The sequence below is a fragment of the Vulpes lagopus genome, chromosome 2 (genome assembly GCF_018345385.1).
Source record: "Vulpes lagopus strain Blue_001 chromosome 2, ASM1834538v1, whole genome shotgun sequence".
Taxonomy (NCBI): domain Eukaryota; kingdom Metazoa; phylum Chordata; class Mammalia; order Carnivora; family Canidae; genus Vulpes; species Vulpes lagopus.
Genome location: NC_054825.1, coordinates 138,730,989 through 138,749,635, shown reverse-complemented (window position 1 = coordinate 138,749,635; position 18,647 = coordinate 138,730,989). Strand labels below are relative to the sequence as shown.

Here is an 18,647-nt window from a genome sequence, read left to right as displayed (position 1 = left end):
TCTATGCATCTTCACATCCCATTTCAGCAAATTTACTCCCCAAGAATCTTAGTAGGTAGCCCCTCACACCTCAGCACTTCTATCTCTTGTTTTGCCATTGGACAATAATAATAATAACAATAATTAATAATAGCTAACATTTATTGAGCTTCTACTACAGGCCAGACACTATTTTCAAGCCAGATGGAATATCACCACATCTTATACTATAAAATGACCCTACAAAATGGGTTCTAGTAAAACTTCCATCTTAAAAATGGGGAAACAGAGGCAAAAAGAGGCTAAGAAATTTGTCTAAGGTCACAAAGCTTGTAAGCAGACCAGCCTGTGTCTAAACTCTGATCACCCAGTTCCAGAGAGTGCACTCAGTCCCACCACTGGAGAAAAACTACTACGGGCTCATTTCCTTTCACGATCACCCTTCATACTTCAGATAAGTTGGTTTTATGAGAGGCAGAAAGATGTGAATAAGACTGATGTTGGAAAAAAAAAAAAGACTGACGTTGGTCTTTCCAACTGACAGAAACAAATCATGGCAATGAAGGAAATAAAGATCTCAATTTATTTTTGGAAAGCATTCTGTTTCATAAACAGTCCTAAAGCTAGAGTTCATAAAGTCAGTCCTAAAACCAGCTAAGGTTTTTCAATTTAACTGCGAACAAAACTCTTCTAAAGATTCTGACCAATACACACATTTCATAGTTCATGCCTTTGACTTCCTGCACTACTTGCATTGGTTGGTTTGAAAGAGTTAACACATAAATTTAGTCAAGCAGGTAATCATCCTGAGCACTGATAATTGAAGTCGGTCAAATTAACTCCCAGTAACTCTCAGCCAGTTGTCAACAATTGATTAATACATATTCAAAAGAATTTATTTATCAAACAGCATGGGGATAAAAACAGCCCCACGCAAGCAGACTATTTTCAAAGCTCTTTATGACAAATGAACTGCATGATTGGCATTATCATGTATTCATACCTGAATATGCTTTCTAAAAAGGGTTAAATAAAAACAATTAGATAACTGTACAAGTTTTTCTTTCATGTGTAGTAACATCAGTATCCATTGGTTAATGACCTAAACCATTAACAAATTGGCAAAGTGTGCAAAAAAAATTATTGTCTCAAACTAGAGGCATTTAACTGGTGACTCTTCATTCTTTAGCACCACAGAGTTTATCAAAAGAGCAGTTTGTGAGGAGCTAGAAAGTCCTTGAAGGCAGATATTTTGTCTCATTCCTCTTTATGTAAACCTAGATTCTTGCACCAGTTAGCAACTCCTGCATACTTACTGAAGGAGGCAGAAGATTCAAGTTTAATCCAAACTGCATGTGGTACCTTGGACAAGTTATTTGCAACAGACTTCTTGTCCATAAAATAACGAATCTGAGCTACCTGAACTTTAAAAACCCATCCTGCTCTTATGGTATAAATTGCTATGAATGAATGAGCCAATGATACAGATGACTTTCACAACTGATCTCTATGATTTTTCATTTTAACACTGAGATTTCTTTCTTCAGAACCTTTCAGTTTTATTTGGTGTTTAATTTCAGTTTTCATTACATATTTACAGCATCAGTACATAGGACTGTTGTGTTGCTATAATAAGCTGTTTGAAATGGTTCAAAATTATAATTTTGGTCACTGTCTACAAAATCTTTCCACTCAAAATGTCATATTTGAAATATAAAAGTCAAAACAGAGGACTGGCAAAGCCCAAATTTCACAGTAAGAGAAGAAAAAAAAATATTCTTTTTCCTCAGATGTCCTCTGCCTTTAATGCATCTCCCTAAATCACAAAAATCCTGAACAAGGTGATACTTTTCCCTGAAAAGCCTTTGGTTAAAGGTTCAAAGCTCCCTTCGGAGCCTTACCTTGCCAGCACGTTGCTGCCAACAAGTGTTATAGATAACTTCCCTTCATCATTTAGCTGATGCAGATTAATTTCATCTCGGAATATGTGGAATGATTCAGAGATATTTAGCTCTTCTAAAATAAACCGTGTCTCGGCGAAGTAATTGAATTCAGTTCTTGGTATGTTCAGTACTGGCAAACAGAGAACTCCGGGTGGGCTGACCTATCAAGAAAAAGTGGACTGAAATTACTGACAGCAGAAGGAGCACAATTCCATTTGTTTCAAGCCCAAGGGCAATGTAAAAGGAACAGAAGTCTTTTGGCCTCACTAACCCATATGACATGCAGAATCAGCTTGTCCTGAACCTAATTAGCAGAGCTACAGGTAAATGACCCCTAATATTTTTTTAACCTCTGGTTACTACTCTACATGAAACTTCCCATGCCTTATTTGAAATATATTTCATCTCATTTCAATGCTTCCACAATAAAAAATAATACACACACATTCTCCTCTTCAGGGGATACACATTCATATGTCTTTATAGAATTGGCAGAAAATTAGAATGATTGCAGCAGGTGAGGACTGCAGTGACACAGAAGGGCCTATTTTTCCCATCTACATGGGATGTCTGCCATTCAGCTCCAGTCGATGGTTTAGACATGAAAATTTCAGTTCCAGAATAAGTGAATCTTTCAATTACTCAAGGAAAGCTGGAAATCTAGATTTGAGGCTGTTACCCGTGATGTTTATTACCATTTATTTTTTTAAGTTGAACATACTATGCATGTTAACAAAAACTCATTTATGAGCCAGATTTGGCCCATAAACTACCAGATTGTGATCTCTATTAATTTCTTATTTTTTAAAAATCATTATTATTAACAAACCTGTTATTAAAAATTTGTGGTAAGGAGGATAAACCGGAAAGAGGTAGGAGTTGAAGAATTTCAGATTCACAAGAATGAACTTATTCGTCTATAAGAATTTTTTTTAAGGTGCTTTTAAAAATCACTGAGTGAAACGTAATAAGCCCCAAATATCACTGAGAGAAGGTAGGGTTTGGTAACACCAAATTTTTGCATAAAGTGAACGGACACTGTCCTTACATCATCCCTAGCTCTGCCAAAGCATAGTGCTTATTCCACAATTTTAATATCTTGGTCATCTATCTCACTTCCTTGCCTTAAGAAGTCAGGGATTTGGGGCACCTGAGTGGTTCTATGTTAAGCATCTTCCTTCAGCTCAGGTCATGATCCCAGAGTCCTGGGATCAAGCCGAGTCAAGGCTCCCTGCTCAGAGGGGAGTCTGCTTCTCCCTCTGCCTCTTCCCCCCCTCCCTGCTCATGCTTTCTCTCTTTCTCTCTCTCTCTCCCAAATAAGTAAATAAAATCTTTTTGTAAAAAAAAAAAAAAAAAAAGAAGGAAAGGATTTTTGTCTTTTTGTTCAGGTAGGATTCTTAGTGCATAGAACTGTCTGGTGCATAGTAGGCTTTTAATACTTATTTGTCAAGTAAAGTAAACAAATCACCCTCTGCTCTAGGATACAAAAGGCAAAGCCATTCCAACAAAGTGTCTTTTCTCTTACCTATCAGGCTAATCCTGAATCACAATTGTGCAATAACAATTAGAAATTTATGTGTGGCAATTATTTTTCCTAATTCATTGACTAAGTTACATCTAACTCCCGATATTGAAACTTGAGTCAAGTGCATGTGACCTGAAGCTCTCCTGGGGTAGGACCTGTTCTGAGGTTAGCATTGCAACTAGGCTCTAGCCACAGCCTCTGCTGTGACTTGGAGAAAGCATTTTCCTTTTGGAAACTCAGTTTAACCCGTCTGTAGAATGGGGCTTACCTACCAGAGTGAAAAGTATTTAAATGGAGTCATACATGTGAAGTTGCAAAGCTCTGCCTTTATTATATGTGTTTTCTCAGAGACAGTAAATGGAATGCAGACCTCTGGTAGAGGGCAGCACCTGGTAAATTAAGAGGGAGGCCCAGAAATATAACAAATTCTAGTAAGTGACCCTTCCCTTCAGTAATTCCATGTTTGTCCCTATGCTGAATGGAGATCCTTGGAAGGAGAGAAGAGATCACACATCTCTTTATCCATTTTATCTATCACAACTACTTTCCCACTCCTTTGGTCACATGTTATATTTATTGAAGACACTGAAGTTGGTGGTGGATGGTGTTATTATATAATTTCCTTAAGAGTCCATGCCACTATAGGTCTAAAAACAAGTCTGGTTCCCTTAATTCTATGTTCTTGAGACATGCAACAATTTTTTTTTTCCTAGGAGTCAAGAAGTCAAGCTAATTGGATTAAGCATTTAAAATATGCATGTCGACACAGGCACATTTGTCTCCTTTTACCAATTAATCTCCCTTGCAAAGTTCAACAAATTTTAAGATAAATTTGATATACAGCCCATATGTGGAGATCAGAATATTTTACCTGGCATTTTTGTCAGCTACTACCCTAAGCCATCCTTGCCACCCACAGCTCATTCTGGAAGATTGGGTTTCATGCAAATATAAATCACTCTAGATCAGCTATGCATACTCTCAGAGCCAAGGATCCAAACAAAATTGGAATAAAATAAATCAGACTCCGGAAAATTAAAAATTCTGTGAAATTGGGAATAGCACCAAGACACTCATCATATTGTGCTTTTTTAGATTTTGAGGTGACGCATTATCATGGGCTGGTGAATTTTATGAAATGGAGATTTTAAAACAATTTATTAAAAGGTCTTTCCACCCCTGTAGGGATGTTATAGGCTTCATAGAGTACAAAGATTCTCATTCAAGGGAGATTATCACTAACTGAGAATGACCTTGCTGTACAAAGTCAGGGCTAAAAGACAAGAACAAAATAGAGATGTGACATGTAATACCTCTATTGCTGAAAATTCTAGCCAACATGCTCTGTATTTCATGTAATGCTCACACACATATTTTTCTACCCCCAACGGCAAGACTAACCAACAAGGATGATAAAGGAAAATAAGAAATTCTGATCCTTATTTTTGTTAGTTCTCTGAATTCCCATAGAAGTAAACAACTATCATACATTCTTAAATTTTTTTTATTTGAAAGCATTGATCTTACTGAAATAATGTTTCACAAAGAAAATAGATAAGAAATAACTAGACAATGTCTAGCATACAGTAGGTTACCAATAAATATTTGTTGTTTAATGGATTATAATACATTATTCTCTGCAACGATAAATCAAGAACATGAAAAGTGAATAGGTTTTAAGTGAATAGGTTCCTCGTTTTTACAGAAAATATTTGTTCTTGTGAGTTACATCATAATTCAAATATAAAAAGCATCACCTTCTTTCCCCTCACCTTGTCTAGAAAGTAAGCATATGTGAAGGCAGAAATGAGAGAATCCAAGTCACACGATTTATGTCCAATAACCACATGGACCTTCTCCAGGCGTTTGCTTCGATTCTGAAACAAATTCAAACAAAACATCACTATTTAACGTGCAACAGATCAATATTAAAAGGACATCTTCCAATCTTCTTTCAAAAGAATGCCTTAGCTATATGCATACACAATTGCAGAAATTCATAAATTTATCATGAAGTTTTACATGGGGACACAAAATTGCAGAACATGGTTAATATTCAGAAATGCTCAAATTCTAGTGCATCATCAGGCACAGAAAATTGTGGGTTGTGAATTCACAACCTTAGGAGCTTCCCAAGGTGACATGTGCAAGTGTCTTCCACATGCAGAGGATGGGAAGAGACAAAAGAGGGAGAACTCTCCATATGGGTAGGTGGTAGTTTAATAAACAAGGAAACTTGCAAGGCTTGTCTTGGGCATGTGAAAGATGGATGGATCTTCACACCCAACTGCCAGAATCTTTAAAATTTAGATAGTCACATGTGGTCTCAATATCACATTACTCTCTCAAGGCTGTGTCCTTGGAACAACTCCCACTCTGGGAATGGTGGACGGGGTGTGCATTCCAAGGACACGGTAGAGGGCAAGGAGCTTCCAATCACCTGGGTCTAGCTCATGAGTCAGCCAATAGTCATGTCCTCTACATGACCTCTTCCAACAAAAATGTGGTCTTATTAAGATTATTACAGCCTAACTTGATATGAATTGTGTCTCTGAATCATAATTTTTTAAGATTTTACTTATTTATTTGAGAGAGAGAAGAGAGAGGGAGAGCACAGAGGGAGAGGGAGAAGCAGATTCTCCACTGACCAGAGAGCCAGACATGGAACTCTATACCTGGACCTCGAGATCATGACCTGAGCTAAAGGCAGATGCTTAACCGACTGAGTCACTCAGGTGACCTTGGGTCATAGTTTTTTAGTAAAAGATTATTTTGGTCCAAAGGGAAAATCCGTAGTATAGTAGTCCACCTTTAACTGCAGGACATACGTTCCAAGACCCCAAGCGGATGGCAAAACTGCTGATAATATTGAACCCCAGATACATTCTGTTTTTCCCTATACATACATACATACCTATGTAAAATTTATAAGCTAGGCATAGTAAGAAGTTAACAATAATAACTAAAAATAGAACAATTATAGCAACATACTGTAATAAAATATATATAAATGTAGTCTCTCTTTCTCTCTCAAAATATCTTATTATACAGTGCTCATCCTTCTTGTGATGATGTGAGATGATGAAATGCCTAGGTGATGAAATGAAGTGAGGTGAATGACACAGGCACTGTGACATAGCATTAGGCTACTATTGACCTTCTGACAATTGTGAGAGGAGGATCATCTGCTTCCAGACCACAGTTGACTGTGGGTAATAGAAACCATGGAAAATAAAACCATGATAAAGGAGAACTACTGTAGTCTATGTCATTTCCTTAAATAAGGTGTTCTCTTTGTTTTAAGATTTTATTTATCAAAAAAAAAAAAAGATTTTATTTATCTATTTTGAGGGAGGGGTGGAGAGAATGCACCAGTGGGGGGATGAGCAGAGGGGAGGGAAAGAGAGAATCTCAAGCAGATTCCACACTGAGCACGGAGCCACGGAGCTGAACACGGGGCTCAATTCCATGACCCTGAGATCCGTGACCTGAGCAAAAATCAAGAGTTAGACCAACCGAGCCACCCAGGCACCCCTAAGATGTTCTTAATTTGAGAGGCATAGTGAGTTTTTCATATGTCTTTGGTGTACAACACACAATTTGGTAGTGATTTATTTTTTCCTGCCATATTTTGGGTGACAAGATATGTTCTCTCTGCATTATATTCTATAGTTTAGCAAATGAAAGTGGTAACATTTTTCCTCCCCCCATGGAAAGGGATGTGATTACTGTTATTGCTCTAAAATTATAAATCATTGCTATTAAAAAGTGTACATGGTCACCTCTCTGGAAGACATACTGTTTTCTTTACTGGTGTAACTCAATAGTTACTTAAAATTCCTTTATAGAAGGCTGAATTCCTTGTAAAATACTTTGGAAACGCCAAAAAAGCAATCGCTTCTAGAAAGTTCCACAGCAAAGCTGTCCAATAATGATAACTAAGTAATCTAAATTAACTTCTTTATAGTATGTCAGAGATGGCACATATGTGTACTTCCCCCACTTTTTACCCTTTGTTTTAACTTCTCTATTTAGGCCTGACTAGAAAGCCTACTCAATTGCAATATTGCTCAGAGGCTCTATAAAAAAATTACACTTTTCATGACGATTCCCAAAAAGCAGCTTACTATTTTTTCTACAGAACAAAGGGAAACATTACTTAGTGACCTACTAGGTATTTTACAAATGAATCCATGAAGTTATTGTTGGCATGGAACTACTGACGTCAGAGTCAGAAACAAGTTTTAAACAATCAGGTTGTGGCCTGAGAAACAGAAAAAAGTAAATCTTGAAGGAGGTTAAGAGTCTATCAATAAAAAGACTGAGAACAGGATCAATACTACAGATGAGTCATCTGTGATATTGCCAAATTAAAAAAAAAAACATGTATTTTTCCAAATATATATTGAGATAATGATCTTTAGCCAAACAACATGACTTGAAAGTATGATATAAACTCTCTGAATGTAATTACAACTCCCTGTCACTCATCACCAAACAACTTTAACCACCCCCTTCGCCTTCCTTCTTCTCCCAGCCTCCTTCACTTAACTTCATAAATTTATAGCTGGCTAATTTGTACCCCTGGGGGTCTAGTCTAGGCCCAGTTCTTATCTGAAAGCTGGGCGGCTTCCCCTATGCAAGACTGTCAGATATTCTAGAGGTACCTAAAGAAATTTACATAAATGGAATTAAACTCCATTACAACACAAACAAATGCATTAGGAAATCATATTACTGTAGAAAGCTGTTCTTCCGAGAAGCTTGAAGGTCTAAGTAGACATTACCTCATTTCTCCTCTCAGATCTTGTAAGGCAGACAGTAAGAAGATTAACAATACTTTTTTGCAGGTCAGTGGATTCCATGATGAGGCCAGGACCATTACCAGACCCCATGACCCAGTCCAGGGAGCCCTCTCCCCTGCCCTGCACCAACCACTCTACAATGTCATAATAACTTCAGCATCTATAAAATGAGTGAGCACGGGATTGAGGGAGAAACATGCATCTTAAATATAGCAAGACCTAAAACATTTATAGCATCAAAATTACCCCAAAGCTGACCCCTCTGCTGTCTTGTCTAAGTTGGACAATTCCTAGGCACAGCATTTTGTCCAACACTCAACTTGCATGCAAGACGTGTGGGAAATAAGGCTTATGTGTCAATTCATTTTCAAGTCCAAGCCAATTATTACTTAAAAAAAAAGAAAGAAAGAAGCTAAATAAGGTTGTGAACCCAAAGCATGGTAGACCAATTCTCACAACTCAAGGATCTTTCAACTATGTGATTTATTCACTCTTGTCCATTTAAAGGTTATGTTACAGGTCAGGCTATAGGAGATCCTGGTACAAAATCTTGAGGGTTGCCTCTCTTTTCATGTTCTCCTGTTTCTCCTCTGACCTTCCCTTCTTCCCACATGTCAACCTCCCTCATACTCATGCCCTCTTTAAGTGCCATTTGCTCCTATCTGCTACCTGCACTCAATGCCCCAAGATCCAGGCTCCAACTATCTTTCCCCCACCACCCACCTCCTTCAAAATGTGTCATCCTGGGGATGCCTGGGTGGCTCAGTGGTTAAGCGTCTGCCTTTGGCTCAGGGTGTGATCCCAGAGTCCTAGGATTGGGTCCCACATTGGACTCCTCGCAAGAGCCTGCTTTTCCTTCTGCCTCTGTCTCTGCCTATCTCTCTGTCTCTCATGAATAAATAAATAAAATCTCTTTAAAAAATGTGTCATCGGGATCCCTGGGTGGCGCAGCGGTTTAGCGCCTGCCTTTGGCCCAGGGCGCGATCCTGGAGGCCCGGGATCGAATCCCACGTCGGGCTCCCGGTGCATGGAGCCTGCTTCTCCCTCTGCCTATGTCTCTGCCTCTCTCTCTCTCTGTGTGTGACTATCATAAATAAATTTAAAAAAAAAATGTGTCATCCTGGTGTCCATGCTACCAGGGACCAATGTGCTTCTCTACAAGCAATTCTATACTTTCATTTTAAACAGATCTTCCAGAGATTATGCCACAGTCCAAAAAGATGATCAGAAATTTCAAGTTGGCTGAAAATGTACCAGACAAAAGAGACATCACAAGAGGTAGTTTTGATGCCTGCCAATAAGCCTTAAAAGTGATAGGCTTAGGGGCACCTGGGGTACCTCATTCTTGATTTTGGCTCAGGTCATGATCTCAGGCTCCTGAGGTCAAGCCCCGTGTTGTGCTCTATACTCAGCATGCAGTCTGCTTGGGCTTCTCCCTCTTCCCTCTTCCCCTCTCCTTGCCCATCCTATCTCTTCTAAAATAAATAAATAAAATCTTTACCAAATAAAGAGTGATAGGCCCAGCGTCAAAAAATCTCAGATCTTCCTAAGTGCCTAAATCCTACAAAAAAACACTAAGATATAATTAAAGTGTAGCAAAAGTTAGATTTTATCACAACCATGTTCAGAAAGACTTCTGCCTGCTTAGAGGAATAAAACATGAGATTAGTTATGTAAACTCAATCAGTAGGTGAGCTCAAGGAATGTGTAGGGTTTGGCTTTTCACATCGAGGGGTCAATAACCAGAGAACACTGCCTCCACTTTCAAGTTTCCCACCACAAATGACCTTGGAAGTGGGAACAGAACAAGCACAGAGGTCAAGTTCTGGCAATAAAGTCTGGGAACTGATTTCAGTTGTCGGAGGATGGTAATGGGGGGCTTCTTCTGATGCCTGGTCTATTCTGTGATAGTGGTCCCATCTACAGGGGCAGTAGTGAACCATGGAACTGAGAAGGGACTCTTGACCACAGTGATACTCTCTGTTCCTGGCCTCTCATAGCAGGTGTGTGGACCCCTTCCTATTTCACATCCTCACATATTTATAGACTTGAAGATGTCTCATCTTAATATCTATGTCCCTTGATACAGTTCAACTTAGGGTCTGAATTATTCACAAACAGACAAATTATGGCCAAACAAAAGTGACAATTTTATCAATTCAATTAATTATTGTCATCCAACTAATAAAAATCTATTTGTGCTATAGAGCAGTAAACCAAACAGACAAAAATCCCAGCCCTCCTGGCACTTGCATTTGAGTGCAAGGAGATATGATGAACCAAATAATTAGATAATAAGTTGAGAGGTAAGGTTCACTGGGATGAGGATCATTTGAGAAGGTGACATTTGAGAAAGATCTAAAGTGAAGGCTATATCTCAGGCCAGGGGAACAACAAGAGCAAAGGTCCTGAGATGAGGGTATGTCCAGCATGTTCAACAAATACTGACTGCCTAGTATATACATTTTCTAAATGTGACTTTGTAAATTCCCAGTCAGGAGTGAATGGACCTGGCAGGTAGGTGTCCATTCCCTATTACTGTCACAAGCACATCCAGCATTAAGGAATCTTAGGAGACAGAAGATGCATCACTAATGCCTAAACCCAATGCTGCACCAGCCCAACACAGAATGGAATCTTGGTAATGGGGAGAAATAGATACTATCCTGCTTTGTCATCTACACTTCCAAATAGAATCTTTCCTTAATCAATGTATAAAAGAAAATATATCGGACATGTCAGTACTCCAGATCTAATTTTGATATGCTTTCAAAGTGTAATCCTATACAACACTAAAATGAGACTTCTTGAGGAAGTTTACTTAGCTCTTTTAAAAAGCCAGAAAAATGCCTACACATTCAGATGCAACTGCCCATTAAAAGAAATTGCACTTGTCAGGCAAAAGCACATTCAAACACACTCACAGAAAACAGAATCGATAGGAAAGAGGGCTTCCAGGGTCCTGCTAGAAGTCTAGGCTCCTTCATCAGTTTTCTCATGGGCGTAGCCTCTGAGAAACAAAGTTACTCCAACCTATAACTTGACACATCGAAAGTCCCATAATTAGCATTTCATCAACAGGCCTTGTGATACAGTTACGATTTCTCATACCCATGCTCCCCAACCCACCTATCTTATAAATCCTGTGAAAACATTTTCAAAAATAATTAATTGAAATGAATTTTGGTTTTGAAAACATTGTAGACAAAACCTGCAGACGTTGGGAGAGTGTCTTTTCCTCACACCCTATAGCAGGGCACATTTCTTAGGCCCTCATCCTTAACCAACAAATGAAATAGCAAGAGAAAAAAAAGTCTCTTGATTTATCAGGTAATATCACCAAGGAAAGTCAGGCAAAGAAAAGAGTAGGATGTTGAGCTAGTGCTTCTTTGACTACTTCTAACTCCAAGTCAATAAGGGGTTTTCCTTTCTGGAAGCTGGCTGTGGGTGGTCCAGAAAAGGGCCCTAGTTCCCCCTCAGGAGAACCCAGGCTCCTGTGGTTACCATGATCCTAAGTGAGAAGACTCAGAGGGTGGGTGGGAGGAAACCTAACATGCTGCTCATGACCTCCAAAGGTCCTCAGCTCCACCCAAGTCACCGTCACCAGGAAAGCCACATAGAAGGGGATACAAGAGAGACCACAGCCAAGGGAGCAACAAGGACAAAGGGAGGGCCCAGAGCAACCTGGTCCTTCAAAGGTGCCAGATCAGCTCTGCCAGAAATAGATAAGTCACAACCCTTATTCATTTGGTAAACAAACGAGTTGTTCTTGATCCTGACCCTGGGTTTAAGATAATATCTATAATTCCTCACCTCCTGAAAGTCTCATGATCTTATCATTATCTGGAGAAAGTTTGGGGCCCAGGGGGAGAGAATGCTGGAGAGAATAAAGGACATGGCATCAACAGGAAGTTAAAAAAAAAAAAAGGTAGGGCACCTGGGGGGCTCAGCCATTTAAGCATCAACCTTCAACTCAGGTCATGATCTCTGGGTCCTGGGATCGAATTCCTCAGTGGGCTCCCTGCTCAGCGGGGAGTCTGCTTTTCCCTCTCCCTCTGCTCCTTCTCTCTGCTCATGCTCTCTTTCTTTCTCTCTCAAATAAATAAAAACTCTTTAAAAAAAAAAACAAAGAAGGAAATGCTTATCACTCTGTGCAGGTCCCCAGAACACAAGGATTTTTCCTGCTAATTGAAACCCTTATATTTTATTCTTTATTTTTACTTATTTTCTGGTAAGAAAAAAATACATGAAATTATAAAAAGTCAGACATAACAAAAATTAATAAAACAAAGATAACTGCTGTTAACAGTTCAATAATTGATTATTGATTATTCCACATTTTAATTTATGCATATATATTAATACATGTACTTTACAAAAATAGGGTGTTTCTATTCCCATTCTTTAGATAATTGTTTTTTTTTTCACTTAATAGTATGCTATGGACCATGCTCCATTATCAAAACTGTAGATATTCTTTATTCTTTTTAGCTCAAGGGTGGCAATTGTATGAACACATATCTGTGTGTAAAATTTCTTGAATCAGCATAAGAGCCTTTTTATTAAAAAAATCTCCATGATGTCACTAAATAGGAAACTCTATCCCACCGGCCACCCAGTCCAGTTTTATCCTAATGGTCATAATTAATTTCTCCAGAGAGCTGTAACTCAGATCATGTTTAAAAGCAAAAACATTTACCAGAATCTGCAAATTCAGGACACAGACATTTTATATTAAATTTTCTCATAAGTGTCCTAATTTACTTGGTGATGTACTAGATGAATATGAACCAAGGAATCAGTCTTTCAATGATAATACTCAAATGATTTTGAGGTCCTTTGTCTCACTTACTGATAAAACTGAAACCTAATCAATTCAGATAAATATATATTGCCTATAACCTCGCGCCTAACTGCCCTCCCACCAACCCCATTTTTCCCCTCCAGATTCTCTTTAATAAGGTGGAGAATGTTCTCTCTTACTGTCTCTCATTTGGGGACAAATAGGGCCTGGGAGTCAGTCTGAGCAAACTCAGCTGTAAATAGCTCAGATCCCACACACCTACACTTCCATCTGTATTGTCAAATCGGAGGCCACTCTGGCTAGGCAGTAGGAGACCCGAAAGTTAAACCCAAGCATTGCCTAAGACCCTACTTTCTTGGATGGGTCTTATAGTTCTCAGTTCCTTTGGGGTCAGGCTCCTTTTAGCTGGAGCTTTGGACACCTCAGCTGAATTAATTCTTCCTCAACCTGTTTGTTGCCCATCTTGAAAACAGACTGTTCTCAAAAGGAGTGACTTCATATATGATTTATATACTTCTTCTAGGTCATAAAAATGATGGGGGCTGGATTTGCTATTTACTATTTACTTACAGCATTTCATTTTGTATATTCTCATTCAGGATTCTCTATCTGGCAATGTCCTCAAAGAACAGTTTTGGGGGCAACACCATTATTTTTCCTCCACAGCTTCAAACATAAAAGGTCAAGGATGATCCTGAGTCCTTACCTTTCCCAAAGAGCTCCTATAGAAACTGCCCTACCCAGCTTATCTGCATATTATTATATTCCAGACATTCCACTTTTAGGGGAAATGTGTCCATACATTTATTACCAACTAGATGGGATAGCTCTTCAATTTCTCATTTAGGTGCTGCCTCCTCCTAGCTTAAATAGATGTATTGTCCCAGTTTGTCTTCCGTGGTTTTACAGGTCTCCAAATCTCTCAACTTTCTCCTTTTCAGACTCAAGAACTGTAATCTTTTTTCATCTACCCATATGAGCATGCACCCAGGTCCATAAGTCTTTCCTTTACCTCCTCTAATCTCCTGCTGTCTGTGCCCCATTACTGGGCTTAAAATTGCTATGGGTTGAATTGTGTGCCCCCAAAATTCACACTTCAAAGCTTTAACCCTCAATGTGATAGTATTTGGAGATGGGCTTTTGGGAAATAATTCAGTTTAGATGAAGTCATGAGAGTGGGGCCTTCAAGATGAAAGCTCTTGGTTCCCCCATCCCCATTCCTGAGATCACAGAGAGAAGGAGGCTTGTAGCCTCCTCACCAGAATTCAACTATGCTGGCACCCTGAACTTGGACTTCCAGCCTCCAGAACCTTGGGAGAAGAATTTCTATTGTTTAAGCCATCCAGTCTGTGTTATTTTGTTATGGCAGCCCAAAGCAGACTAAGACAGACTTCTAGGTTGGAGTCATTCCAAAATCCAAAACCATCTAGCAGATAACTAAACTTTAGGGAAAGCTTTCAAGAGTTTCTTTTTTAAAATGATTGTTGTCAAAAAATAAATAAATAAAAAATAAAATGATTGTTGTCAAAGCAATATTATAGTTTTAAAGACCAAATGAGAAAGAACAGCCCTGCTACATGTATAGAAACCTACCCCCCCCCATGTCACTGAGGGTTAATTTGCGCTGTCAAATTGAAAGTTAATTCATACCATCTGAGTAATGTTAATTACTGTTTAAAATATAGTTATTATAAAACATCTGGAAAATATAGAAACACAAAGAAATAAATCTGCAAGACCCAAAGGAACCACTATGAACACTTAGTGTATACTCCTTCCAACCCTTTTCTATACTTTTACAAGTGTTCTCTTTCATAATGCTGATAATATTACACATAATATTTTATAACCTCTCTTTTTTAACAACATTTGAGCATTCTTCTAAAATTCTAAAATATAAATGTTTTGATTGTCAATTGAAAACCTGAATGATGAATGAATTCTGGCATTTAGTGGCTACAAGATTCTTTCATAAGGGTCAATACAATATATTAGTCAATCCTCTACTGTTGCAGATTTAAGTTATTTTATTTTATTTTATTTTATTTTTAAATATTTTATTTTTTTTATTTTTATTTATCTATGATAGTCATACAGAGAGAGAGAGCGAGGCAGAGACATAGGCAGAGGGAGAAGCAGGCTCCATGCACCAGGAGCCCGACGTGGGATTCGATCCCTGGTCTCCAGGATCGCGCCCTAGGCCAAAGGCAGGCGCCAAACCACTGCGCCACCCAGGGATCCCTATTTTATTTTTTTATAATATAAATAAGAATGCAGGAAATATCTGGAATATAATATCTTTGTGTTCATCCCTAGTTATTTCTCCAGGATAAACTCCTAAATTTTACATTTCTGGGTCAAAGAATGTAAGTGTTTTAACACTTAACAAAAAGGATGCAGAAATTTACATTTTCACCTACAGAGATACCTGATTTTTAAAACTTTGACTCTGTGTTTAAGCATTATCATGTTCACAAGTAAAAAAGCATCTTAAAGTGAATTTGCATTTATTATGATTATGAATGTTTTTACATCATTTTTTTTCATATGGACACTAAACATTACTGTCTTTACATGAAATTTTTCTCTGCATATCTTTGAGGATGTTTATCCTATTCTCATTGACAAATAACCTATTAAAATATTATTAACATATTCAACTCTGGCAACATCAATAAGGTATTACCTTGTCCTTTGGTTTGGGACATCTATGCAGCAGTAAATTGTATTAAGGATGCAATAAGAATGCATTATTTAATATGCCATCATCATTGCAAGCACTAAGGAACAATGATATACTCTGTGCCATCTTTTCCTCAAAAAAGGAAAATGTGCTTTCTGAAAATGTTGCAATAATACATGTCAGACTCCATCTTGGTGTCTTAGCTCTTCACTGGAGTGCATTTACTCTTCTCTTTTGTCATCAGCCTCAGGTAAAAATGCTAATGCAACTTAAATTTAAATCTAAAGTGTTAAATGTATCATTAGTTGGTGTCTTTAAATGAGGTGAAATTTTGGTAGTCAAACAGTACCAAAAAAATAAGACTAAAAAGTAGATCCTGAAATTCTCATCACAAGAAAAAAATATTGTAACTGGACGATGATGGATGTTAACTAGACTTATTGTGGTGATCATTTCACAACATATATAAATATTGAAGCATTAGGTGGCACATTTTAACACAATATTTACGTCAATTATATCTTAATAATATATATACAACATATAATTCTGCTAGTTCAGTTTTGAATTTAAAAAAAGAATAAGGGGCGCCTGGGTGGCTCAGTGTGTTGGGTGTCTCCCTTCAGCTTGGTTCATGATCTAGGGTGGGATCAAGCCCCGCATTGGGCTCCCTACTCTGCAGGGAGCCTGCTTCTCCCTCTTCTCCTCACTCATGCTCTCTGCCTCTCCCTCTCTCAAATAAAATCTTCAAAAAATAAAAATAAATGAAAAAGAATAATTAAAGATAAACAACAGAGCAGGAAATATTTGCACAATATCTGTAAATTCTTGTTATTAACAGGGCAGTATTCCTAACATACAAAGAGTTCCCACACATTGATTTAGAAAAAGACAAACCAATGGAATAATCAGTAAAAGATGTAAATGGACAACTAACAGAAGAAATGAATAAATAAAAAAAAAAAAGTCAACTTCATTGGTAGTCATGAAAATGGAATTCAGACCAACAAGAAAATGTCATTTTTTGACTGGCCAAAATCAGGTTGGCCAAAAATTAAGTGTTAACATACTGCGGGTTAGATTGTAGGTGGCAATAAGGAATACTACAAAGTGAGAATAATCTGACAGTATTCATTAAAATGCAAAATGTTCAAATTTTTTTATCCAACTTTTTATTCCTTTTCTAGGGATCTATTCTATAGAAACAAAATCACCAATAGATATGGATATTTTTTAATTCCTTATGATTATTTAAAATCCATTGTTAAATACGGATATTTACTACAATCCCAAAGAATGTTTTTTGAAGCAGTATTTGTAATGGAGAAAAAGAAAACAAAATGAGAAATAACCTCCATGCATGACAATCAAGGAATCATCAGATAAATTATAGAATATTCATAAAGTAGAAGCTAAACAGCTACTACCAAACAAATGAGTCAGATCAATATCTAATAACCTGGAATGATATATTCCCACATTCTTCCCATTTCATCACATGGCTGCTTCTTCCTACCTGGTTCCTGCTTCTCAGAAGAAAGCAGGCTGTGGTTTCCACTTGGGTGCAGCTACTAGGATCTGCACTAGGATCACTTATAAAAACATTACCATAATGTAAATTTCTGAACCCCATCCCTGACATTTAGATTCATAGCTTGGCAGTAGAGCCTAAGAATATTATGCCTGGTTTGGGCTTTAAAGAAGACCCATTGGGCAGCCGTGGTGGTGCAGCGGTTTAGCGCTGCCTGCAGCCCGGGGTGTGATCCTGGAGACTGGGGATCGAGTCCCATGTCAGGCTTCCTGCGTGGAGCCTGTTTCTCCCTCTGCCTGTGTCTCTGCCTCTCTCTCTCTCCGTGTGTCTCTCATGAATAAATAAATAAAATCTTAAAAAAAAAAATAAAGAAGACCCATGATTATATCCCATGGACCATGTGGTTTCTGTTAACTGCAGAATGCACGTGCATTTGGTTTTTGAAAGGGATTGCTTGAGCTGATCCCCCAGATGAAGTAAAATTTCAGAGAGAACTACTGGTGTTAAATTATTTAGATTTACTTAAATTTCAAGTTAGAAGAGACCTTAAGATTCACCCAGTTGAAACCCATCAGTGGTTTCCAACGTGAGGCAGTAGATTGAGCAAGGGAAGAAACCACACATATCAATTTATCTCATCCTTTTAAATTTTGATTTTTTTAAAAAAATACATTTCTCAATGTGCCTTATATGTTAGTATAGTAATACACGAGTAGAATTCAGAAAATAACACATGTTTTGAGAGAATGTACTCAAAAGACTTACTGATGTTATCACACAATGACAATAAATTGTAAGGGACCATTTTTCATGGATGGGACAAGTAGGAACTGAAAGATAAACAGCAGAAGCAAGGAAAAACTAGAAGTCCCAGCCGAAGTCCACTATGCCACCTCTGTGGCCCAATGCTCTGCTTTTATTGTCCCATAGAAGAACAAAAATCAATCACACAAATGGAGCTAAATGGCAACTCAATTCATTTGTCAGTGTGTGAATCTTCAGTTTCTAGTCATTCATGCATTTGGGGGTCAGCTATTCAATATCAGAGATCCAGCTCCACCAGATCGATGATGGTTCCTGGAGATCCCTGGAAACATATTGAACTTCATATCCTCCAGAGTTCCTGAGGCAGTTCTCTGTCCCCATCAGATGCTCAAACCATCAATTTTCATGTTAGTGAAAATGACCACATTGGATCTAACAGTGGAGCAGAAGAGAATTTTCAATTTTTACATAATCTGTTTATGTTCCTATGAAATAACGGAACTAGGAGTAACAATTTGTTAATAGCCCAAAAGTTAAAATTTATATTACAGGCTGCAGATAATTCTCTCTCTCCCCCTAAATCTTAACATACTCTCACTTGTGGTGGGATCA

General features: G+C 38.0%; 1 protein-coding gene across 6 annotated transcripts in view; it reads right to left on the bottom strand.

The window, feature by feature from the left end:
* PRUNE2 (prune homolog 2 with BCH domain) overlaps window positions 1–18,647 on the bottom strand; it is a 256,673-nt gene that overhangs the window by 203,377 nt on the left and 34,649 nt on the right. For all 6 annotated transcript variants that reach the window (XM_041742368.1, XM_041742375.1, XM_041742364.1 and 3 more), the window contains exons 2-3: window positions 5,220–5,324; window positions 1,881–2,083 (exon numbers count right to left, since the gene is read on the bottom strand). In XM_041742368.1, coding sequence (XP_041598302.1) covers window positions 1,881–2,083; window positions 5,220–5,324 — 308 coding nt within the window. The remainder of the gene's footprint in view (window positions 1–1,880; window positions 2,084–5,219; window positions 5,325–18,647) is intronic.